Below are 25453 nucleotides of genomic sequence, written 5' to 3' on the forward strand. Positions count from 1 at the left end.
ATGCTGTTATAAGCAAGCACCCTGACATCATTTCCTACTTGAAACACTTTAACTTCAATCAGCTTCAAGTCATCGAATGGATACATTAAATCAAATTCACATTGATCATCAGAATCTTCTAGAATTTTCAGTACCACATCATAATCATTAAACATACATTTTCCATATTGGCAGGATCCAGCAAGCTCCATTGTCAGCTTTAACATGGTTCTACAAGCTGGACGCCATTCCTAATATCAACTACTTTATAGTGTGTATTGGGCGCTCTTTTGCATGCCACTGACACTAACGAGAAAAGACCAGTAAAAAGAAAAAGTCCCGAAAACTAAGTAAACAGGAATATTCGAGGAGGGCAGTGATTTCACACAGGGTGTTGAAAGGGTTAAACTATGACAGCGGGAAACGGAAACAAAATGACTGAGAACCACCAGAATGACCAGAACCATGCTTCAAGAAATTTTGAAAATTTCAGCATGCTAGCTCTGACCATGCTAATTATCTGGTCAAAGTGATTGAAGTGATCAATAAAGATACACATGTGTTGCGCATATTGATTTACCTCAAGAACCAATAATGTAGTAGATCTGAGCAAAAACTGTTGAACAACAAACAGATACTCAAGACGGTTCAGAAGTGGGAATGTAACAGCAAATACTAGAAATGTACACTGGTAGGAAACAAAAAAAGAGAGAGAGAGAGAGGGAGAGAGAGAGAGAGAGAAAGAGAGATAGAGAGAGAAAGAGAGATAGAGAGAGAAAGAGAGAGAGAGAGAAGAAGAAAAACTGTTGAAGGTTACTTTCAACTACTATTAATTACTTACAGAAGGGACTGTGCTATGTTTAGTGAAGGGAATAGCTGCAGTCAGAGCTACAGACAAGCAATAAATTATAAAAAAAAAAAAAGACTCCATTAAGATAATGAACAGGACAGAAAGATTTGTAAAATCAACATGCCTGAAGACAGGGGGTAGGTTTGATATACAGACTGTTTGGTGGTTGTATTGGAGAACTGAAAGAGTAATACTTTAAATAAGAGAGAGTGAGAAAAAGAACAGGGAGGAGCTGACGGGGGAGAGGTGGGAGGCAACAGAGGGAAGAGAGGGAAGAGAGAGAGTAGGGTGATAGGGAAGAGAGGTAGGTGGGGAGGCGACAGAGAGAAGAGAAAGTTGAAGTGGCAATGGAGATGGGGGCAACGGGGACAGAGAGAGGTGACAAAGCAATGGGAAGGGAAAGGGAAAGAGGAGGTGATGGGAGAGGGAGAGAGGTGGAGAGGAGAGGGTGAGGTGGAGAGGAGAGGTGGAGAGGAGAGGTAGAGGCGACGGGAGGCAGAGTCGACGGGAGAGGGAGAGAGAGGTAGAGTGGTGGCAAGGAGGAAGGGGACAAGGAAAAAGGGGGGACAAAAACGAGAAGGGGGAGTGGGGGCAAAGACAAGAAGACGAAGTGGGGGCAAAGACAAGAGGGGAAGGTGAGGGAAAAGACAAGAGGTGTAAGTAGGGGCAAAGAAGAGTGGGGCTGAAGGGATCAAAGAATGGAGGAGCAGATGGGATCAAAGAGAAGGGCAGAGGGGATCAAAGAGGGATGTGTCAAAGAAGAGAGGAAAGGCAGTCAAAGAGAAAGAAGGGGCTCAAAGAAGAGAGGAGGGGCTCAAAGAAGAGAGGAGGGGCTCAAAGAAGAGAGGGGGGACAGGAGGCAAGCAAGAAAGATAGTTGAAGGAAAAGAGAGAAAAGCCAGTTTGCTCAGTGAGCAATAAACAATGTGCACTCAAAAGAGAATGGCCAATGCTAAAGTCACAACTGTTGGAACTCCATCATATTCTAGAGTGTTTGCATGGCATGCATACAAAAACTACTTAAAATGATTAAAACACCAATACCAACATCGATTGGCCTCTTGACATTATCAGCTCTTCACGTAACTCTGATGCCTGAGCTAATTAGTCAAAGAGATAAATAATTCTCGAGAACAGCAATTTAATGCTAATGAAGTTGTTATTAAAAAGATGAGAAAGTGAAGTAATGTTTTTTAACGACTAACATATTTGCATAATAAAGTTAGTTCTTAATAGATAAACAGGTAAGCTGCAGAAATTACGACACAAACATACAAGTGTGTGTGTGTGACCTATGACATGACTTAAGCTAAATTGGTGTTGCATAACATCAGACATGTTTCACATTTGAAAAACAAAAACATTCAATTGTAATCCTAATAAGTCTTGAGTATCACATGTTATTTTATTTCAAAGCCCCACATTCATAATTTCTCCTTACAAACTGGACTCATCATCCTCAGAATAATTAAGAGAGCATCTAATATTTTCCACAGGTTGTTTTTGAATACTGCATAGAAAATTTTGCTATCCTGCAAAGTTCCGTATTTAAAAATCATTTCTTGAGAATTAAGACAATGATCACATCAGACCAATATAGAAAAAGTTCACAACTTATGACACATAGAAAAATGCAGTTGGACCAAAGCTGGGGGTAGAGTCTTTCTCCTTAATATAATTTTAAAAAATAAATAAATAAAAGCAGCAATCAGGAAAGTCGTTTTTAAAAATACATCAAATAGGCATAAGTGTGGCTATGTGGTACAGAAGCTTGCTTAGCAATGTGATTTCAGGTTCAGTTCCACTGTGGCATCTTGGGCAAGTATTTTCTAATATAGCCTCGGTCCCACTGACATCTAGGGCAAGTATTTTCTAATTTTGCCTCGGACCAACAAATGCCTTGCAAATGAATTTAGTAAACAGAAACCGTGAAAGCCTGTCATATGCGTGTGTGTGTGTGTGTGTCCACCACCACTGCTTGACGATCAGTGTTGGTTTGTTTACATCCCCATTACTGAACAGTTCAGCAAAAGTGATAGAAAGCATAAGTACCAGACTTAAAAAGAAGTAAGAGTGGAAGGAAAGAAGGAAGGAAGGACTCACTCACTCACTCAGACAGACAGACAGACACAAAGGAGGAGGGGAAAGATCAAGTAATCAAGAAAATGGTATTGGGTTAAAATCATTACATAGATTGCAAGTTTGGCAGCTAAGTTTTTCTCCTCAATTCTATCAGAGAGAATAAATGCTATATGTGCTACTGTAAACAAGGTAAATATGAAGAAGCACAGAATATTATCACTAGTTAAATGTTCAAAATTTCATGGTTAATGAATTTAATTTGCCAGTCACCAGTTGAAATGAAAGAATGAAGTATAAAACCAATTATCCAATAACAATAAAGAACCTTGCTAAGAGAGTACTTTTATAAAGAAATAAAACTAATTATGGCACACATTCGGTAAGGTTATTAAAAATATCCTACCACTTAATAGTAATATGAAGAAAAGACCAGCAATAATCTACAAAAATTATTTTGTCTAGATACACAGGCCACTTTTTTTATCTTCAAAAGAGAGAATTACAGCCAATTGAATTAACCAAAGTTATATTATCAATAGTTATTTCATCAAAGGTAGGAAGATGAAAGACAAAAACAACAACAATAACTTGTGAACATGTAAATCAAGGCATTAAAACATCTCCAGTACTCCACAGCCTGTAACACTATTTTTCAGATGTTCAACTGATGAAATGATAAATAAAATACTTTTTACATGCTTAATATTAGACTTCAAGAGAATGAAAAGTATAATCCTGACTTTCCTGTGGTGAAGAGAGAATGATTGTTTAGTGGTTATTACCCCTATGTTGAGACAGTTAATAACCCAGGTTTAAGTCATGGTTATGACTAACTTTAACAGTAGTGCTCCAGCATGGCTTGTAAAGCCCACTAGCAAAACAGATAAACAAAAACAAGGAAAAAAGGATAAACACACAGAGACTCACACGGAAGTAGCATAAAAATATACAAGTCTAATGCAGATGACAAATGGCAGGGAAGCAATAAGGTAAATAGAATACATTGTCTAAAAGAAATACCATTCTAAATTTGAGCTAGTATTTATCTCTTAATTAAAACACAAAACAGAAAATGACAGTTGGAAGCAGAAAGTGATTATTAAATACACAATTCATTTGACAAATAACATGGTCAGCTTTAATGGGATCGGAAGATGAGCATGGAAAATAAATATGGATTACAGGAGAAAGCCACCCTCTAGAGTTCATTTCCAGTACTCTGCCACCACAATGGTACAATCCAATAGGAAGCTGTTGATGTAAGACACAAGAAACACTTAACCAAATTTCTTGAAGGTATAATGGTCAACTGTTGTTTAACAGAAAGGACTCCAGTAGATCTGATTTCAAGAAAACTGTACTGGTGATCATTGGAGAGAGAGATTCTAGGGATGGTAGTTTCCATTATGTTTGAGAGATGGTGAAAGTGAAGTAGGAAGAGTCAGAGGGAGAATAAGATATTTGACAAAGATAGGGACTAGCCCCTATCTTTTCCCAACACATAGGCAGTATGAAAATGTGATTCATTCAAGAACACTATATTCTTCCTTAAGAATGAGGAGTAAGCTTGGAATAAATTTTCCTGTTTTCTCTACTCTTTATTAAACTCTTTATGTAAAGCAAAGCGTATCCAAATTAAATAAGACATCTAATATAATAATGAGCATAGTGTTTTTATATCTTTGTGTGTGTGTGTGTGTGTGTGTGTGTGTGTGTGTGTGTGTGTGTGTGTGTGTGTGTGTGTGTGTATATTTGTCCAGAATCACGCCCGACACAGAGGAGAGAAAATAGCAATTCAGTGAAGGAGAAGTAGTGAGAGTAATAGCCCTGACTGAGAGGGAATGATAGAAAGTAATAGTAATGAGAGAAAGAAAGGGGCAATAGATGAATAAGGAAGGAAAGGGGTGAAAAAAAAAAACATTTTAACTCTGCATGAGTATATGTGTGTGCATGTACAAGAGAAATATGTGAATGTTTGTATGTGTGATTATTATGTACCTTATTTTTACATAAAATACTAGAATTAGCTGTCATTATTGATGCCATGTGGTCAGCTAGTAATCAATGAAGAACAATCTTTAACTAATTTCAGTCATTGAACTGCAAACATGCTGGGTATCATCTTCAATAAATTTTAGTCATTTATTGTAACCTCAGGATTTTGCAACTTGTTTTATCAACCTCAGAAGACACAAAACTGACAGGGGTGCAAGAGACACAGCCAGAACATAAAACCAATCTCCAGTTCAAAAGAGTTCACACTGAAAATAAAACCATTATAAATTTTAAGTATGACTTTTTAGGATATATCTAAATACTAGATTAACTAGATTAAGAAAAGAGAAAATCATTTTCATATATTCCTCTGAGTAGGTTACAAAAATTAAAAAATAAACAAATATTAGAAATCTGATCACAAAAGGAGTTACTGTATTGTCAGCTATTAAATTATGATAAAAATTTAAGTGATTACAATCAAAACTATTTAAACTTACATACCAACCTCTACAGGTCAACTGACCTTCAAGAACTAGCAAACAAATCGCTCCCAAATCACAATATTTGCAAATACAGTGTAATGTAGTCCTATTAAAGGAAACCTTGAGAAAAAGAACAAGATCGTGATGACTAGAACATCTTTGACCACAGAACTGCTCAGTTAAAGTTGAACTAAAGTTAAACAATGAAGCTCAACTTTACTATGAAAGTCTATTTATACTAGTGTTAACTGTCACACAACTGGTTATTTTGAAAGTAACCTGTCACATGACAGGTTAGTTTGAAAGTATACATTTGCAACAATGGATAATATCAGGAAATAGGTGGCATACATTCAATAATTATAATTAAACCTTAACTTTCTAGATGCAATGAAGTGAATGCTAAATTCCAAAAGAAAATATCTATAACCTTAGAATAAAATTTTTCCCCATTTTTGATTTTATGAGGAAGTTTGCACACACACACACAATGCACTCCTCTCCCCATCTCTTAAGATACATGGAGAAACACTAGTATCCCAAGACACCATACACTAATGAGCTGAGTGTTATGAACAGTCATCATAAAAGGGAGTTGTTCTATGACATACATTACAGGAACTAGCATCTGTCTGTACACATAGTGAATATGCAAATAATTGTTTCAGATTTCACTGCACATGGTGCAAATAACAATTTTACATTATATATATAGGCATAGGAGTGGCTGTGTGGTAAGTAGCTTGCTTACCAACCACATGGTTCCAGGTTCAGTCCCACTGCATGGCACCTTGGGCAAGTGTCTTCTACTATAGCCTTGGGCTGACCAAAGCCTTGTGAATGGATTTGGTAGACAGAAATTGAAAGAAGCCCATCATATATATATGCATGTGTGTGTCCCCCCCAACATCACTTGACAACCCATGGTAGTGCGTTTACATCCCCGTAACTTAGCGGTTTGGCAAAAAAGACTGACAGAATAAGTCCTGGAGTCAATTTGCTCAACTAAAGGCAGTGCTCCAGCATAGCCACAGTCAAATGACTGAAATAAGTAATATATACATATAAATAATATAATCAAAATAAGCAACAAAGGTATCCAGAGGTAATGCAGTATGATCGTTTCAGGCAACTCCATTTAATTGAACAATGCAGTTATTACATCAATTTAAATGCAGAGCAATCCTCAGCCGCATAAAGATATAGAATTAAATTAAAACAGATGGACACATTAGTATACTTTTACCTAAAACCTCCAAGAAGGTAAGGAGATAGACAAAGAACATGCTGTCTTCACTTCAGCTTAGAAGCTACTAAGGTATCTGGAAGAAAGACTTGTTAGAGATCTAGCTTGTCACTGTTTTTTGGGGTCAGTTTTAATTCATAGTCTTGTTTATCAAATCTTTGTACATCAAAATCTAAGGCCAAAGAACAAGGAGCAGTGTCTGTTAGGAAGGGGGCTGAAGGAGTCGACAGAAATCATAGTGGGTATAGTCATAAAACTATCAAGATTAATTTGAAGCAATATAATGAAATTTGGTAAAGGAAATCTTAAATCAAGATGTAAGCTGACAATTAAAGGGGCAAGATACTAGTAGACTTTCTCTTGTTCTCCTTGTAAACTGTATCATCATTACTATCATTATTATTATCATCCTGCCACTCTCCCCCCAAACTCTTCCATATCCCTCTACCTTCAATAACTCATGCATCATTAATCATCCATCACTCTCTAAATCCACCCATCAAAACTACCCAATCTTTGCAGATGTTGCATACCACCCATTCCCCCATCCCTTGCTCCGCTAAACACTTTTGCAAAACCCCAACCTCCCACACACCAAGTTTCTCTGACCCCACTCACTTCTACTCACCTCATATCTCAAGGAAATGCCTAGACTTGCAGCTCCAACTGATCATTCTCACCCTCACTTCTAAATGGGTGTAGCAATGTATCATCTCTACAAGAAACTGCTCACCCCCACCCCCATCTCATCTCCTTTCATAAAGCTCGACCCAATAGGTTTTGTAGTCTTGCAAGATACATGGTAACATCACTAGTGCTAGGGTGTGAAAAAGAACACAGTACATGCAGTAATGTGGTTGACATTAGGAAGGACATCCAGCCACAGAAATCATGACAAAGTAGACACTAGAGTACAATGAAGTCCTCGGATCCATCAGATGATGTCATATCATCATCAACCCATGCCTGCATGGAACACGGACATTTAATGATGATGAATATACAAAGTTACAAAATATATAATATACAAATTCACAATATATTATGTATATCTATACTATAAAAGGCAAATCTACTCTGTGTGTGTGTATGTTTAAAATTCATACATTTACACATTTCTTCAATTAAACAATCACAGGATCTTTTTTAAAACGGGAGCCACATTTTTCATTAACGAAACACTTTGAAACTTGGAACACTGGTAGAATGTGTCATATAAAACATCTTTTTCTCTTAGTCTTCTTAAAAAAAAAAAAGAAATCCCTAAGTTATTCCATGTTAAAGTTGTCGTATTTCTGTAATTTCAACCAATCACTGACGTCCATTCAACCGATATACATTAAGTGCCGACTACATAAACAAACGATTCTGAAACAATTTTATCGGTGTTAGGGTTAGGGTAAAACAGCAAATTTAAAAAGAAAAAAGCAAAACGAAGCTATGGAAATTAAATACGCTTTACATCGCTTAATCAGCCAAAGGAGTAAATATAAACAACTGAATACTTGTCAGTGATTGGTTGAAATTATCGAAATAAGACAATTTTTTACATGAAATAAATTCGAATACAAAAATATTTTTCTGTTCTATAACACAAAATAGATAAGTATACGAAGTTTGAAAGTCTTTCGGTACCAAAAACACTACGTAAAACATTAATGAAAAATGTGGCCCCCGTTTTAAAAAAGATCCCAATCGCAATTAATATTCTAAATACAATTTGTTAGGTCACTGCGTCATTTTTTCACTCCAAAAATTTCGTAATAATGAATAAAATCCATAAAACTACAGCAGTAAACATTTTCTCCCTAATAAAATCTAATTTCCTCTTTCTAATACAAATCCTTTCAACTCCTACTTCTTCTTACGAACCTTTACGAAAACTTCAACAACAAATACAAAAAGAAAGGAAGGAGAGAAAAAAAAAACTATTTCAGTATCAAATCACATTTCGATACTGTAATGACAGACAAACGAAGGAGAGGGAGAGTCAAATAAACAGACACACTGACAATCATACGTAAATACACACATATATATGTACCTATGGTTACCAATGACCTCATTCTAATTGGCGGGAATTATAAGTTTACTTTCCATTTCTAACACCGTCATTTACCAGCGAGACATCTTTCTCAAATACGATTAACAAACATTTATTCCCTACAAACTGTGAGTTTTTTTCGAAAATCTTTTCGTAAATCTTGAGATTAACACCCGCATCATTACCTACCTAACCCTAACAAACCCTAACCCTAACACTGTAGTGAAAATCGTACGGGTGTTAATCTGAAAATTTAACAATCTTTTTGAAAACACTTAATTACTAACATCTTTTTTATTTAGTGTGTGTGTTGCCCATATATATATATATATACACTTAAGACTTAGTTGTGGGTTGGGAGTTTGATCGGCAGAGGTCATTGTTATTATTATTTTAAATTTTTCACACAACGGCGGCTTCGAGCAGGTGGAGAATAGTCGATTATATTGACCCCTGTGTTCAACTGGTACTTATTTTTTAGACCCCGAAAGGATGAAAGGCAAAGTCAACTTCGGCGGAATTTGAACTCACACACTCATACATACAAATATCTGTCATTCTCTTCCAAATACGATCGACAGTCAAACATTTATTCCTTACAAACTGAATTTTTTTAATATCTTTCTTAGAACGCATTTACTTACTACCATATATAGACACAGAATACACATTAATACACACATACATACAAATACCTGTCATTTTTTAAATTTAGTGTGTGTGTGTGTGTGTTGCCCATCTTAATATATAATGCTGAAGTTCTGTACTTACTAACATTTTGTTATTTAGTGTGTATGTGTGTACGTGTGTTGCCCATATATATATGCACTTAAGACTTAGTTGTGGGTTGGGAGTTTGATCTGCAGAGGTCATTATTATTATTATTCAGATTAACACCCGCACGATTTTCACTAGGGTGTTAGGGTTACGGTTTTTGGGTCAGGGTTACGGTTTTAGGGTTAGGGTTATGTAATCGTGCGGGTGTTAATCTGAAAAAAATCACCGAATTGTGAAAACTACCGACCCTCCCATCTGTTATAACTTTTGTTGTTCTGTTTAATATGTACATAGATTATACCTCCAAACAAGAGAGCTTGCTGGGGAAAGAAAGCAACCGGTTTAAAATGACAGCAACAGACTGCAGCAATTGACCACATTCCAGAAGTTACTTTGAACATAATGCAATACTGTGCATCATCATCTACTGCCCAAACTGATAGAATTCTGGCAAAACTGTGTAGCAACAGATCGCCAGCAATTGCTTCATCAGAAATTGCCGTCCTACCTCCTACGAAAAGGAATTACCCTGCTATGTATAATCAAGGCAGCGCAAAAAGTTGCTTTGCACAAGCATTTGTATAGCCAATTAGACGGATGAAATTTACGTACACTTAATAACGTTACACAAAACAGCCTTCAGACTTTCCCTATTAATTTCATCGTCTTTTGAATTATGAACATATTTACATCATAAGGGTTTTTTCATTGTAAGGCTTTCTTTTTTAGATAATTTTCACCTAGCAAGACTTATCGTAGATGACGTAATAACTCACACCCGGACAACATCGGGTTATACTGCTAGTCTATACTATAAAAGGCAGATTTTCTCTGTGTGTGTGTGTGTATGTTTAAAATTCATACATTTACACAATTCCAAATTTCTTCGATTAAACAATCGCAATTAATATTCTAAATACAATAAGTTAGGTCACTGCGTCATTTTTTCACTCCAAAAAATTCCTAATAGCGAATAAAATCCTTAAAACTACACAAGTAAACATTTTCTCCCTAATAAAAACTAATTTCCTCTTTCTAATACAAATCCTTTCAACTCCTACTTTCTCTTATGAGCCTTTAAGGAAAATCCAACAACAAATACAAAAATAAAGGAAGGAGAAAAAGAAAACTATTTCAGTATCAAATCACATTTCGATACTGTAATGACAGATACTAAAAGTACATACAAATTATTTTTCCCCTCTAAAATTAACTATTTCTATTCCTCTTACACATCGTTTCAATTTCTACTTTCTCTTATGAATGTTTACGAATGATCCAAGAAAAAAGACAAAGAAATGAAGGAGAGTGAGAGTCAAATAAACAGACACACTGCCAATCATACGTAAATACACACATATATATGTACCTATGGTTACCAATGACCTCATTCTAATTGGCGGGAATTATAAGTTTACTTTCCATTTCTAACACCGTCATTTACCAGCGAGACATCTTTCTCAAATACGATCAACAAACATTTATTCCCTACAAACTGAGTTTTTTTTTTGAAAATCTTTTCGTAAATCTTGAGATTAACACCCGCATCATTACCTACCTAACCCTAACAAACCCTAACCCTAACACTGTAGTGAAAATCGTACGGGTGTTAATCTGAAAATTTAACAATCTTTTTGAAAACACTTAATTACTAACATCTTTTTTATTTAGTGTGTGTGTTGCCCATATATATATATACACTTAAGACTTAGTTGTGGGTTGGGAGTTTGATCGGCAGAGGTCATTATTATTATTATTTATTTATTATTATTTAAAATTTTTCCCACAACGGCGGCTTCGGGCAGGTGGAGAATAGTCGATTATATTGACCCCTGTGTTCAACTGGTACTTATTTTTTAGACCCCGAAAGGATGAAAGGCAAAGTCAACTTCGGCGGAATTTGAACTCACACACTCATACATACAAATATCTGTCATTCTCTTCCAAATACGATCGACAGTCAAACATTTATTCCTTACAAACTGAATTTTTTTAATATCTTTCTTGAAACGCATTTACTTACTACCATATATAGACACAGAATACACATTAATACACACATACATACAAATACCTGTCATTTTTTTTATTTAGTGTGTGTGCGTGTTGCCCATCTTAATATATAATGCTGAAGTTCTGTACTTACTAACATATTGTTATTTAGTGTGTATGTGTGTAGCCCATATATATATGCACTTAAGACTTAGTTGTGGGTTGGGAGTTTGATCTGCAGAGGTCATTATTATCATTATTCAGATTAACACCCACACGATTTTCACTAGGGTGTTAGGGTTACGATTTTAGGGTTACGATGAGGGTTAGTCTTACGGTTACGGTTTTAGGGTTAGAGTTACGTAATCGTGCGGGTGAACAGCCTTCAGACTTTCCCTATTAATTTCGTCTTTTGAATTATGAACATATTTACATCATAAGGGTTTTTTCATTGTAAGGCTTTCTTTTTTAGTTGATTTTCACCTAGCAAGACTTATCGTAGATGGCGTAATAAGTCACACCCGGACAACGTCGGGTTATACTGCTAGTAATGCATAAATTTACATATATTACTGACATGAGAAAAACACCCAGTACTCTAAAGTACTAGGTGTTTAGAAAGGGCATCCAGCCATAAAATCCATGCCAAAACAAACATTGGACCTTTATGCAGTCCTTTGATCTGTCAGACTGTTAAATCATCCAACCCATGCCAGCATGGAATACAAATGCTAAATGATGAAAAATATTGTGTGTGTGTGTGTGTGTATAATGAATATTTATCATGTACATTTTATAGTATGTACGTATATCACACTCACTATGTGTATTATATTTTATTAGACATATCTTTTATCTTTAACTGATTTCAATCATTGGACTACAGTCGTGCTAAGGCACCAACTTGATGGCCTGGGTCAGGTAAATCGACCATAGTACTTAGTTTTTTTTAGTTTGGTACTTATATTTTCATTTCTGAAGTATGTTATAGATTGTGGAGTATCAATGACTGTTTTTAATTCATGTGTTTAAAGTTTTAGGGTAGTTATTCCTTAGGTTATCATTATTTTCTGTTTCATATATTGGTAACATGTATTCCCAACTAGGTTCAATAATCTTTGTTTATGTTTAGTTCGCCAGTGCATTTAAATTCTATATTTCTTGAAATAATGTCCATTTTGGAGATATTTCTACTTTATTTGTAATTTCTGTACTTCATAGTTATGGGTATGAAACAGTTTATGTCCAAGATTTGATGTTTGCATTTGTAATAATAAACAGGTGTAGATATAATGAACATATTCCACCAATACCTCTGTTTCTAATTTTTCTATCAAATGCAATCATATGGGAACTGATTATGTCTTGGGAAAAACACATGGAAGAGCTTCATGAGAGAAAAGGCACCAAATATCAGGAGATAGTAGAGAAGCTCATGGTATTTGAACTGATGGACACATTGTGAGAAAATTGAAATATGCTACCAGGATTGTGAGAGGTTTTCAACCGGTGACGATCTGACTAGGCTTGAAGCTAATGGTGCAGCAAAGAAGCATAGGACACAAAGGGAAGAACAACAGGTTGCTTCTACTGGGATGCAAGATCAACTCCAGCTGGTTCAAATGGGTGAGGGAGCCTGATGTTGTTAGACCCAAAAGCCCCTAAGACACCAGAAACATCACTGAAGAAACACCCCAGAGAATCCATGAGATGTTTCTTGGAACTATTCATAAATGAAGTAGGAGTAGGTCAGAGATGAGTAGTACTTAAGGGACAATTATATAGGTATAAAATCAATTTTTTTTCTCCATTGCATGTATTATGCCTATTACTTTGTTTATATGAGTTATTCAATTTCTAATTTATTTCTTTACTATTTTCAATGTTAAAATTTTTTTTTGTCAACAGTCATTTCTATCCAACAAATTCCAATAATTTTGAAAAGTAACAACTTCTGTCAAATCAGCTTTAAATGTTAATTGGATGAGTAATTAAAAAATTATCATGGCCCCATTTATAAGTATTTATAAACCATTGCATTCTTTGAGAAATTCACTTCTGCCTGATGATCAATAATGTAAAACTGAGTAACAGCTTACATAATCTTTTTTCTACTCTGTGAGTACAGCTTATATAATGCCCCTTCTATCATGCTGGCATGGATCGTATCATACAAAAGGAACCAATGAGCCAGAGACTGCCAATGTTTACTTTGGCATGGTTTCTACAGCCGGATGTCCTTCCCAATGCCAACCAATTTACAGAGTGTACTAGGTGCTTCTTTTTTTCATGGCACCAGCACCAGTGAGGTCATCAGATACTTGCAAAACAAGACCCAACAACGGAGTGACGAATAGTATTGAAGGTGGTGAAAGTATTATAGAGAGACAAGAACAGATTATACTGAAAAGGAGAATACATGGCTTCCCCAGCTGGAAAGAGAGATGGTGAGGGCATAAGAATAGGATTAGAGGAACAGAAAGGGTGGGTAGGTAAGTTCAAGAGTATGAAAAATGTATGACAAATGATTAGAAGGGGAGTTGGATGCAATGAGTATTAGTTTTTTGGGTGGGGTGATGGTGAAGGAAACAAGAATGGGTCAAGGACGAGTTAAGGAACAGTAATCATCATCATTTAACGTCTGTTTTCCATGCTGGCATGGGTTGGACAGTCTGGCAGAACTGGTAAGCCAGGGAGCTGCACCAGGTTCCAGTCTGATTTGGCATGGTTTCTACAAGTGGATGCCCTTCCTAATGCCAACCACTACACTCCAGGAGTGTAGTGGGTGCTTTTTACATGCCACCAGCATGGGTACCAGTTACACAGCACCAGCCACGACTACAATCTCACTTGGCTTAACAGGTCTTCTCAAGCAAGGTGTATCACCAAAGGTCTCGGTCACCTGTCACTGCCTCCATGTAGTCCAACATTTGAACGATGCTTTTTACATACCACTAGCACAGGTGCCAGTCACACAGCACTGGCATTGGCCAAGACTAATTTCACTTGGCTTGACAGGTCTTCGCAAGCACACCATATCATCCAGTGTGTGTGTGTGTATGTATATATATATATATGTATATATATAATCATCTGAAGAAAATGTCATTTCACATTATTTCAACCATGCATATTTTGCACAAGTGTTATGTAATTCATCACATATAACTGTGTGGTGTGGTTCAAAATGGAATGCTACTGAAACAATTGTAACTGGAGTGCGTGAGAAGACCCGGCAAGCCAAGTAAGATCGTTGCCAGTGCCCCTGGACTGGTTCTTGTGCGGGTGGCACATGAGATGCACCATTTTGAGCGTGGCCGTTGCCAGTACCGCCTGACTGGCTCCCGTAGGATTTTCGAGCGAGATCATTGCCAGTGCCCCTGGACTGGCTTGTGCGGGTGGCACATAAAAAACACCATTTCGAGCGTGGCCGTTTTCGTGCGGGTGACACGTAAAAGCACCCACTACACTCTCTGAGTGGTTGGCGTTAGGAAGGGCATCCAGCTGTAGAAACTCTGCCAAATTAGATTGGAGCCTGGTGTTGCCATCCGGTTTCATCAGTCCTCAGTCAAATCGTCCAACCCATGCTAGCATGGAAAGCGGACGTTAAACGATGATGATGATGATACCTTCATCATCTATGTCTCTTTCATATGAAGAGAGAGAGAGTCATCCATGCACACACACATATACATACATACATACAGAATTTAACACTTTTCCATTCTTGTACTGAAATAATTCTTTTTTTTATATACAAAAGTACAATTTCTAAAGCACTTCAAACAAATGCAGAAAAAGACTGAGAAAATGATAGCTAAAGACACTGATTTTTTTTTTTTTGCTTCTCCCCTCCCTCTATGTGCTTAAATCTCCTTTTTCTCTTTCTTTCATCATTTCCCATTTCAAACATCACCACCAATGCCTCCTCTACTACCACTACCTTAAGTGTTTATTCCATTTAATTCATTTCATTTAGCATTACACAAAGAGTAGGTAGGTTAGAATATACTGTTGTATTGATATTATAACTACCACTATTTTCCTTACTGTTACTAATAACTTAAAAACTTTCATTTAGATCCAATTAGACTCTAAAAAGCCTTATCATAGAATGAACTAATAGAAACAATAAAACTAGACACAGCCCCATACTTGAAAGTAGGAAAATCCTAAAGCCACTAGTGCAGCAAATGCAGGCTATATATATACACATATATACACACACATGCATATATGGGTACAGGATGTCACCAGCAGTAAACAACATGAAATACAAAAACAAAGCAGTTCTATGCAAACAACAAGAGAAACAAATGAAAAACAGGACAAATAACATAAAGAACGACCTTGGTACTTATAGGAGCATCTGTTTTTAAAGACTCATATTGTCGAAATAAGGAGTAGATAGACAGCCGATAACTGATGAAGGGTTGTTCTTTATGTTACTTGTGCTGTTTTCCATTTGTTTCTCTCGTTGTTTGTGTATTGAACTCATTTGTTTTCGTATTTCATATTGTTTACCGTCGGTAACGTCCTGAGTGCATGTGTGTGTATGTATATATATATATATATATATATATATATATACATACAGACTCCTGTCGAAAATGATGTGTGAACACTCAGCTTTTGCTGAACAACCTGCACAAATGATTTGTTTATAGTGACCAAATGTTTGTGCCACACATTAGCTCGCTCACTACATCAAATCAATGTTGTCTGAACAGATGCACGGTGTACCACATGTTGGGTGTCGAACGTTGTGTTCTTGAACAAAAGTATTTTGCTCAAGACCACAACACACCACCCAGTCTAGGAATTGAAATCACAATCTAGAGGTTGTAAATGCAACACCCAAACTACTAAGTTATGCGCCCTCATGCACACGCACACACACACATATATATCAGTTGCTGGATTTGTTAAGATAACAACTTGAAAATAAGTAGTTTGAATTAGTTTCCCTCTATATTTTTGATTCACTTCCTCTATAAATTCTATTGTGTTTTCTGAAAATTTCACTTTTTCCATCATGATTGTTGGTGAACTAGCCACCTATTTCTGCCTTACCTGTTTATATCTTTCAAATTTACTTGAAGATGGTGGATTTTTGCCACGATGTGATCTAAGAATGCATAGATAAAATAATGCTGAAACAGCTGCTGTGAATTTTGAACCCCACTTTTTTTTTTTATATATATATATATATATACATATATATATATATGGTGCGATGGGTAAAATGTCACTATTTTATATTTTTAATTTCGTGCATGTGCATAGTTTGGTTTTGATTTTGTCAACTGGGCACTGTCTGAGAAAAAAAAGCACTATGACGCAATTCACTTAGCCAGAAATTTGCATACGACAAGCTGTACTGCTTGGCATTCACACTGGAAGCTCCAATAAGAACATTTCTGAGTGTTTGGGTGTCAATCTGAGGACAGTGCAATACGAAGACATGTACTGAGAGTGATGAAAATCAAACATCCAGTTAACATCATGATGTTTGGAGTGATCACAAGTGATGGCGACATTGTGCCTTTATCTTCCCACATGGCCTCAGACTCAACAGGGTGGCCTACACCAAGTGCCTTGAGGAGGTAGTGCCACCCTGTGTTAAGAGAGTGGCTGCTGGAAGACCCTACGTCTGGCAACAGGACTCTGCACCGTGCCACACAAGCAGGAGAATCCAGTCGTGGCTGTCAGACAATTTTTGCGACCACATCACCCTTAACATCTGGCCACCTAACTCCCCAGGCTGCAACCTGCTTGATTATTATGTGTGGGGCACAGTTGAGTGAAAGACCAACAAAACTCCATGTAACACCAAAGATGAACTGAAGGCAAGGATTATGGGTAAACAAGGAGATCATCCAGAAGAGTTGCAGGAGATTCCAAAATTGTCTGAAGGCCATGGCAATTTTATTAAATAAATTTACTCTTTAGTATTTCAAGATATTTTTATGTAATTTTGGAAAATATACCTGTTAAAATGAGATGTCAGTGTTATTTTCATTTTTGCATAATCTAGACAACAGGTTATTCACCACACCCTGTGCATATAAATAAATATATATAATATATACTAGGTATTGAACAAGTATTTCCTTGGATGAAACCATCCCTTCATGAGGTTAACACAACCTACTGAAAATGTGCAGAAAACAGCTTCCATCACATTCCAGGAGGAAAAACAAGTAGTTGATAGCTTCCATTACCTGGGTGACTAAGTCAGTAGCAGGGGTTGATGCTCTGAGAGTGTAGCTGCTGGTGACAAAGGCCTCTTGCTCAGAGGAAAAGGTAGACTGTATGACACGTGTGTGAACAGCCATGCTCTGCTGAGGATATGCATAAGCTTGCAAGGAATGAAGCTAGTATGCTCCACTGGATGTGTAATGTCAGCGTGCATACACAACAGAGTGTAAGGGCCCTGAGAGAAAAGTTGGACTTAAGAATCATCAGTTGTGGTGTGCAAGAGAGATGAGTGTGCTGGTATGGTCATGTGTTGCGTATGGATGAGGACAGCTGTGTGAAAAAGTGTCACATCCTAGCAGTAGATGGAACCTGTGGAAGAGGTAGACCCAACCTTCGGACGTTGGGCCTCAAGGAGGTGATGACAAGTGATTGAGACCTTTAGCTATATGCTGTGTTTGAGAAGACCCAGCTAACCAAGTGAGACTGTAACCGTGGCGTATGCCAGTGCAGCAAAACTGGCCCATTTGAGAGTACCCTTCAATCATTGGGCAATAAACTGCGCTTGCAAAGACCTGTTGAGTCAAGTGAAGTCATTGTCATGGCCGATGCCAGTACTTCCTGATTGGCACCCGTGCTGATGGCACATAAAAAGCACCATTCAACAAGGTCGACGCCAGTGCCACCTGACTGACTCCCATGCCGGTGACATGTAAAATGTACCATTTAAGCGGGGTCGTTGCCAGTGCTGCCTGACTGGCTCCCATGCTGGTGGCACGTAAAAAGGACCATTCAAGTGTGGTCAATGCCAGTACTGCCTGACTGGACCTCATGCAAGTGGTACGTAAAAAGAACACCCACTACACTCTCAGAGTGGTTGGCGTTAGGAAGGGCATCCAGCTGTAGAAACTTTGCCAGATCAGATTGAAGCTTGGTGGTAGTCTTCTGACTTGCCAACTTTCAGTCAAACCATGCAACCCATGCCAGCATGAAAAGTGGACATTAAACGATGACGATATACATATTTTTACATATATATATATATATATATATATATATATATGTATGTACACACTCATACAAATATATCAAAATAATATTGAAAAAGACATATATTAATGGAAAGGATAATGAACAGAGATGGATGAACCCATTTCATCAGCCATGTTTTTAACCAGAATCACTACAATTTTGGCAATGGAAAACATGAGATCATTCATCTGAAAAGCACCAGATGAGAAAACAACAAACCAAACACAAGTTTCCAAATGAAACATAGTGGACAAATGGGAGCAAAAATATACAGACCATTAACAATAATGGTGTCTTTAAACTCTAGAAAGAGACGAAGAGGATGCTAGTGTAGAGAAAAAGTAAGAGGAAGGTGTGGTGGGAATCAGTAGGAGTAGGCTGCATGAGAGAATTGTGAGAGAGAGGCAAAAGAACACAAGAAAGACGGTGTAAGTCATACTGAGAAATATATGTTACATATATAAACATATCATCATCATTTAACACCCCTTTCCTCATGCTAGCATGGGTTGGATAGTTCAAATGAACAGATGAACCAGAGAGCTAAGCCAAGTTCAAATATCTGCTTCCTAATGCCAACCACTTCATGGAGTATGCATACATTTGTTATATAATATATAGCTGATATAATATATTCGCTATATAATACATCATTATTATAAATATATGCATGATATAACTTGTTATATATTCTTTCATTCTTTTACTTGTTTCAGTCATTGAACTGCGGCTCTGCTGGAGTACCACCTTTAATCGAACAAACTGACCTTAGGACTTATTCTATATAAGCCTAGTACTTATTCTATCGGTGTCTTTTGCTGAATTGCTAAGTTACAGGGACATAAGTACACAAGCGATGTTGCAGGGACAAACACACACACATATACGACGGGCTTCTTTCAGTTTCCATCTACTAAATCCACTCACAAAGCTTTGGTCAGACCAAGGCTATAGTAGAAGACACTTGCTCAAGGTGCCACAGAGTGTGACTGAACCCGGAACCATGCGGTTGGTAAGCAAGCTACTTACCACACAGCCACTCCTGCGCCTATATATATTTATTATATAAATATACAATAAATATATATCATATTTAACGTATATAACTATTTTTATGTAATTATTTATAAAATAGTAAAAATATGTAATAAACACCTATTAAGTAAATATACAATAAACAAATATGTGTGTATCTGCATACATAAAATACATTCAATAAAATCGTTATATATAAAAGTGTATTGTCAAAACGCTATATTTATGATAGCGTGTTAGTACTAGGATTATATAATTATATACATATATTACATAAGCAAAATTCATAATATATTTCACAAGGATATTTATACAATGTAAAACAGATATATATTATCTAAATTAAATTTATAGGAGTCAAATTGATATTATATAGGTTAAAATTGTAATATATCAGTGAAATCTATATTATATCAATGAAATCTATATTATATCAATGAAATCTATAGAATATATAAACACCTACACGGCCAACATTGTCAGCGATGGGATACGCGACACTGATTTGTCAGTGCTAACATCACTTGGTAATATCATAACCAGCTGATCTCTCAGAGTGTTACATTTAAGTAGTGAATATGTAATGACGTTCGGAAGAATGGAACGTAATCGGATGACATATGCAAATTCATGGTTAGTGGCGGTTAATGTACTTCAAACAAACATCGAAGCGAGTCCGAGGAGGAGGAGATGGGTCAATGTCCTTACAAACATCCTTAGAAGTGGTGTGAGAGACTGCGTGAAATTAATGCAATTAAATGTTGAGTCTGAAGCGTTGCAGGAGATTGGAATTACAATTATAACTAATAAATGCTTAAATACCCAAATGAAATGAATTTAAAACAGGAGATATATTTTCCAGTCCTGTGAGAATAGTGCATGACAACTGATAAGATGTATTTATAAACTTCTTTTAGAAAATCAAGACATGACAGTTATCAATGCCATCAACAAAATGAAAATTCTATCAATCGTTCAAGTTGTACAGATATAGCCTAAACAAGTTTAAAAGCTGTACGAGTTGATGGATGGATGGAAACATCTAAATAGAGAAAATAGCAACAGCCTATTTAATGATATAAAAACAAGATAAGTTCAACAGTTGAGAAAACCAAAAACCATCAATAGGCATCGAAAACATTATTTGCAAACTATTTTGATATCTAAAAATAGTTGTAATAGTAATAAATCGCATTCTTCTATTGTAAATAAAGCGAGAAATGATGAAGAAAGCTAATAGACTGATGTCATTTTATAGAAAATCTAACCATGAGGTAATTGGAATAATGGTGATAATTTCTTATGCAGACTAAAAATATACCTTTATACTTTCGTGGGACATATCGAGTGAAATACTAGCTGAAGAACACTCAGCAAGCCTGGAAATGAGCCATATGTAAAACAAATTTTCGGGAAAGGTATATAAAAATTTAATTTATAAAAATAACTGACATAATAAATTATAAATACGTAACAATAATAAATTATTAATGTGTTAAAAACAATGTCATTAAAACAAAAACAGTGAAAACTACAAGGTATTCTAGAATATATAGCATCTCAAAACTATCGAATGCAGTAGAAAGTTCTTGGCATAAATACTTAGGATTTTCACCTGAAACCACGTATTATAGCAATGCCTTAAGGAAGGCATAAGCATCACAACACCTCATCTGTTTTAATTTGTGATGTCATGTTCTAGTTATTGCTGTAAGCGGACTTCAAGTTAAAAACTATACAGCTAATAGTACTCGTGTAAATATTTATGAACAGCCATTGAGTTGTTTGAAACGTTGGAAGTTTTTACAAAATTTACAATATATATTCACTTCGGAAACAATACATACAATTAAATAAGCAGTATGGCTAAGAAATAAAACTGCGATACATCAATGACATACGCATAAACATAATATACTAATCCTGTTTGTATGGGAAAGTGCTAAATAATCACCGCGACAGATTTTTTTTTATATTAAAGAACTAAATTTGGTCATGTTAAAGAGAAATTATCGAAGTATTGTAGACGAATTCCAAATAACAATTCAAATAACCTTAACGTCAGGGACAACGATTAAAACGGACGATAACGTTGTTAGAGATTTCAACCTCAGTGAGTTTAAAAAAATCAGAATTAAAAAAAATACAAACGATGAAACAGAATAATTAAGTGAAAAGCAAAAAGCAAGCATTATCTCACCTTGCACTCTGGAACGACCGATTCTTTGCCGTCTGGATGCCATGCTACACGAACAGTACCCCGCCGTACACAGTCGCAAAATTGATCTGGATCGTTCTTTTCTTCATCACTGCTGACATACTCCGAATTTTCCAGTACCAGCCCATATACACAGCCTTTATCGGTTACCATACACACTTCATCTTCGTCGAATATATTGCAGGCAGCCATACCTGTGACAGGGAATTGTGGGAGCGACCTGCGCCGGAAGTAATAATAGCAATAGTCGTCGTAGCATTAGAGAAGAATGCACATGGCATGGTGTCTGTGGTAATTTAGCGAAAATAACAATGCAGAGCTAGCTCAATAATAACAACGGCCGTTTTCCAGCGATTGGTTAACTTACAAACGTATTTAAAAGAAACTAATTATTGCAATCTATCAACTTTTTACAATTGGACCTCCCATTATATATATATGGATTTACTCGAGAACCTTTTTTTTTTTCTGCTAGATTCTTTAATTGATATGGTTGAAAACATTTTACGTCATTAAACAAATTTTAGATTAAATAGTGCAAGCTTGTAGCCTTCCAGTTTTACGCAATTCAGCTGATGCATCACTAAATTTTATATATATATGTGTGTGTGTGTGTGTATGTATATATATTATATATGTATATGTATGTATAAATGTATATATATGTGTGTATGTATAAATATATATATGTACATATATAAATATATGTACATATAAATTATATATATATATATATATATATATATATATATATATTTATAAATTTTTTTTCAGAATGAGATAAAAACCAAGACTGTGAAGATTTTAGAACATTTATAAATAGGTCTTACAGCTGTTTCCAGCATATTTTTTATATCCCTTCATTAGAGATGGTGTGAGAAAATGGTTCAACAATAGTAAATTTAGATAAGATATGAAATAGAGAGTGAAGTGGAGGAATGGGAAACAGCTGTAAGACCTATTTATAAATGTTCTAAAATCTTCACAGCCTTCGTTTTTTATCTCATTCTGAAAAAATTTTAATTTTTTTATATATACACATGCTGATATATAACCTATGTTGGACTCCTTATTCACATAATCACCGAACCGGGAGCTTAACTATGGTCTGTCCATAGCATTTACTCAGCATTACCTGAAAACTCTGGGTCTTATTGACACCATTACCTCTCATAACCACATATATAAATATATATACACACACATGTATATATCATCATCATCATCGTTTAACGTCCGCTTTCCATGCTAGCATGGGTTGGACGATTTGACTGAGGACTGGTGAAGCCGGATGGCAACACCAGGCTCCAATCTAACTTTAGCAGAGTTTCTACAGCTGGATGCCCTTCCTAACGCCAACCACTCAGAGAGTGTAGTGGGTGCTTTTACGTGTGTGTGTGTATATTATGTATGTATGAATGTATATGTATGGATGAATCCATATGTATGTATATATGTGTATGTGTGTGTGTATGTATATGAGAAGATATATGGTTATCCCGGTTACAGAGATGGGGGTGATGTATCAGGTTGTACCACCAAAGTACAAGGACATGAATATAAATGGAATGCATCAAAGGAGAGGACAGGGTGAATGAGCAGGGAGTTCAGAAGTGTGTAAAAGGGGAGAGAGGACGAGAAGGGGAGTGCAGTGTGTCATAAACACAGTGAACAGCAGGATAGCAAAGATACAGTCAACAATGAGAGGACAGGAGAGAAAGATGGCAAAGTATTGGGAAACAAGAGCAGAGGGGAAGAGGCAAGCATAGTGAATGAAGAGATGTAGTTGGGTTCATAGGTGTGGGGGTTAATTAATGTTACATGGGAGTGGAATACACAGCACTTCTAGATCTCAGTTTTGTTGAGGTGGGCAGGTCTTCTCAAGGACCTCATATCACCAGACATTTTGGCCCATTGTCATTGCCTCCATGAGGTTCAACTCTTTGAGAGCAGCCCTTACTACTTCATCCCATGTCTTCCTGGGTTTCCATCTCCCACAGTACAACAGTACATGATTGGCACATTATTTTATCAACTCTCAAAAGTTGACATTGGCAGGATTTGAACCCAAACATAAAAGGCCATAACTATATACCACTGGACATTTCTGTTCAACAGTTAATGATTCTGCCAATCCACCACTATCTAACTGGTTGGAACCAGTAACTAGAGTAATTTCAATATATCACTTATTTCATTTGCTCAATCTAATATATGACTGGTTCCTATTTTGGTAGACTTTATAAGATTTAAACTCAGAACCTAGAACAGCAGTTCTCAACTACTTGTTGCCTATGGAACCATTTGATTCCGATTTTTTACTTTACTGGACCCTAATAAATATTTGATACTTAAAAAGGTCCTATTATATTTTTATAATTAGATATTATTAAGGATTGTATAATAAAAAGTGTTGAAATATTTTGTGTATTGTAGAAATATAACCAATTTATTGCACATAAATTTTAACAGCAAAATTTTATGTGGACCCCCAAGGGCCACATGAACCCCAATTGAGAACTACTGACCTAGAAGAACAAAAGTAGATAACATATTTAGTTTCAAAACTGGAACCATTGTTTTGCTCTTTCTCCAAGTATTTTCTTTTAACCCATTAGTGTTATTTTTTAACCCTTTAGAATTATATTTCTGAATTCTCCCAGTCTTGGATTTTTTTTTTCTCCTGTACATACATGCATATGTACAAACATACACATTTACTGTTCACTTTTCCATGACTGCATGGATCAGATGGAATTCATTGGGACAGATTTTCTATGACCAGATGTCCTTCCTGCTGCCAACACTCTCATGTTTCCAATCAAAATATTTCTTCATGACCAGACACATTTTCATGGAAGACTGGAAATGAGACACTACTCATATAACAGTGACACTCATTTACAACTATTGTGAGACGTTAAACAAGGAGCAGTAACATACACACACACACACACATAAATATTCATATATATGTACACAACAGACATTTTCAGTTTCCACCAACCAAGTCTACTCACAAGGCTTTGATCAGCCAAGGGCTATAGAAGACAGTTGTCAGGCTTCTGTCTCACCAGGAGATTATTTTATGCTCTACAACATTTGTCAATATCTAATAATACTAACTTCTAACTACAACACAAGGCTAACATTAAAGTACTAGTCATGTATCCACTACTTAGCTGGTATTTTATCAACCCCAAAAAGGATAAACAGTAAAGTTGACCACAGTGGGATTTGAACTCAAGGTCTGAACGGTTGTAAATAAATACCTGCAGGACATATTTTGAAGATTAGCAGAATCATAAGAACATCAGACGAATTGTCTGATTCTAGGTTCTGAGTTCAAATTCTGCTAAGGTTGACTTTCATCATTCCAGAATTGTTAAAATTAATACTACACAGAAACTGGAGTCAATTTAATCAATAATATTCAAACTGTGCTAATATTACAAACCAATATCTTATAATATGGATTTCTATTTTATAATATATAAGATCATATAACTATAAGTTTAAAT

General features: G+C 36.0%; 1 protein-coding gene across 2 annotated transcripts in view; it reads right to left on the minus strand.

Moving 5' to 3' along the window:
* Positions 1–22133, minus strand: part of LOC106868036 ((E3-independent) E2 ubiquitin-conjugating enzyme UBE2O) — an 84149-nt gene extending 62016 nt beyond the window's left edge. For both annotated transcript variants that reach the window (XM_014913136.3, XM_014913137.3), the window contains exon 1: positions 21915–22133. In XM_014913136.3, coding sequence (XP_014768622.2) covers positions 21915–22124 — 210 coding nt within the window. In that variant the 5' untranslated portion in view covers positions 22125–22133. The remainder of the gene's footprint in view (positions 1–21914) is intronic.
* Between the last annotated feature and the right edge of the window lie 3320 nt (positions 22134–25453).

This window comes from Octopus bimaculoides, chromosome 9 (assembly GCF_046866305.1).
Source record: "Octopus bimaculoides isolate indiv1 chromosome 9, ASM4686630v1, whole genome shotgun sequence".
NCBI lineage: Eukaryota > Metazoa > Mollusca > Cephalopoda > Octopoda > Octopodidae > Octopus > Octopus bimaculoides.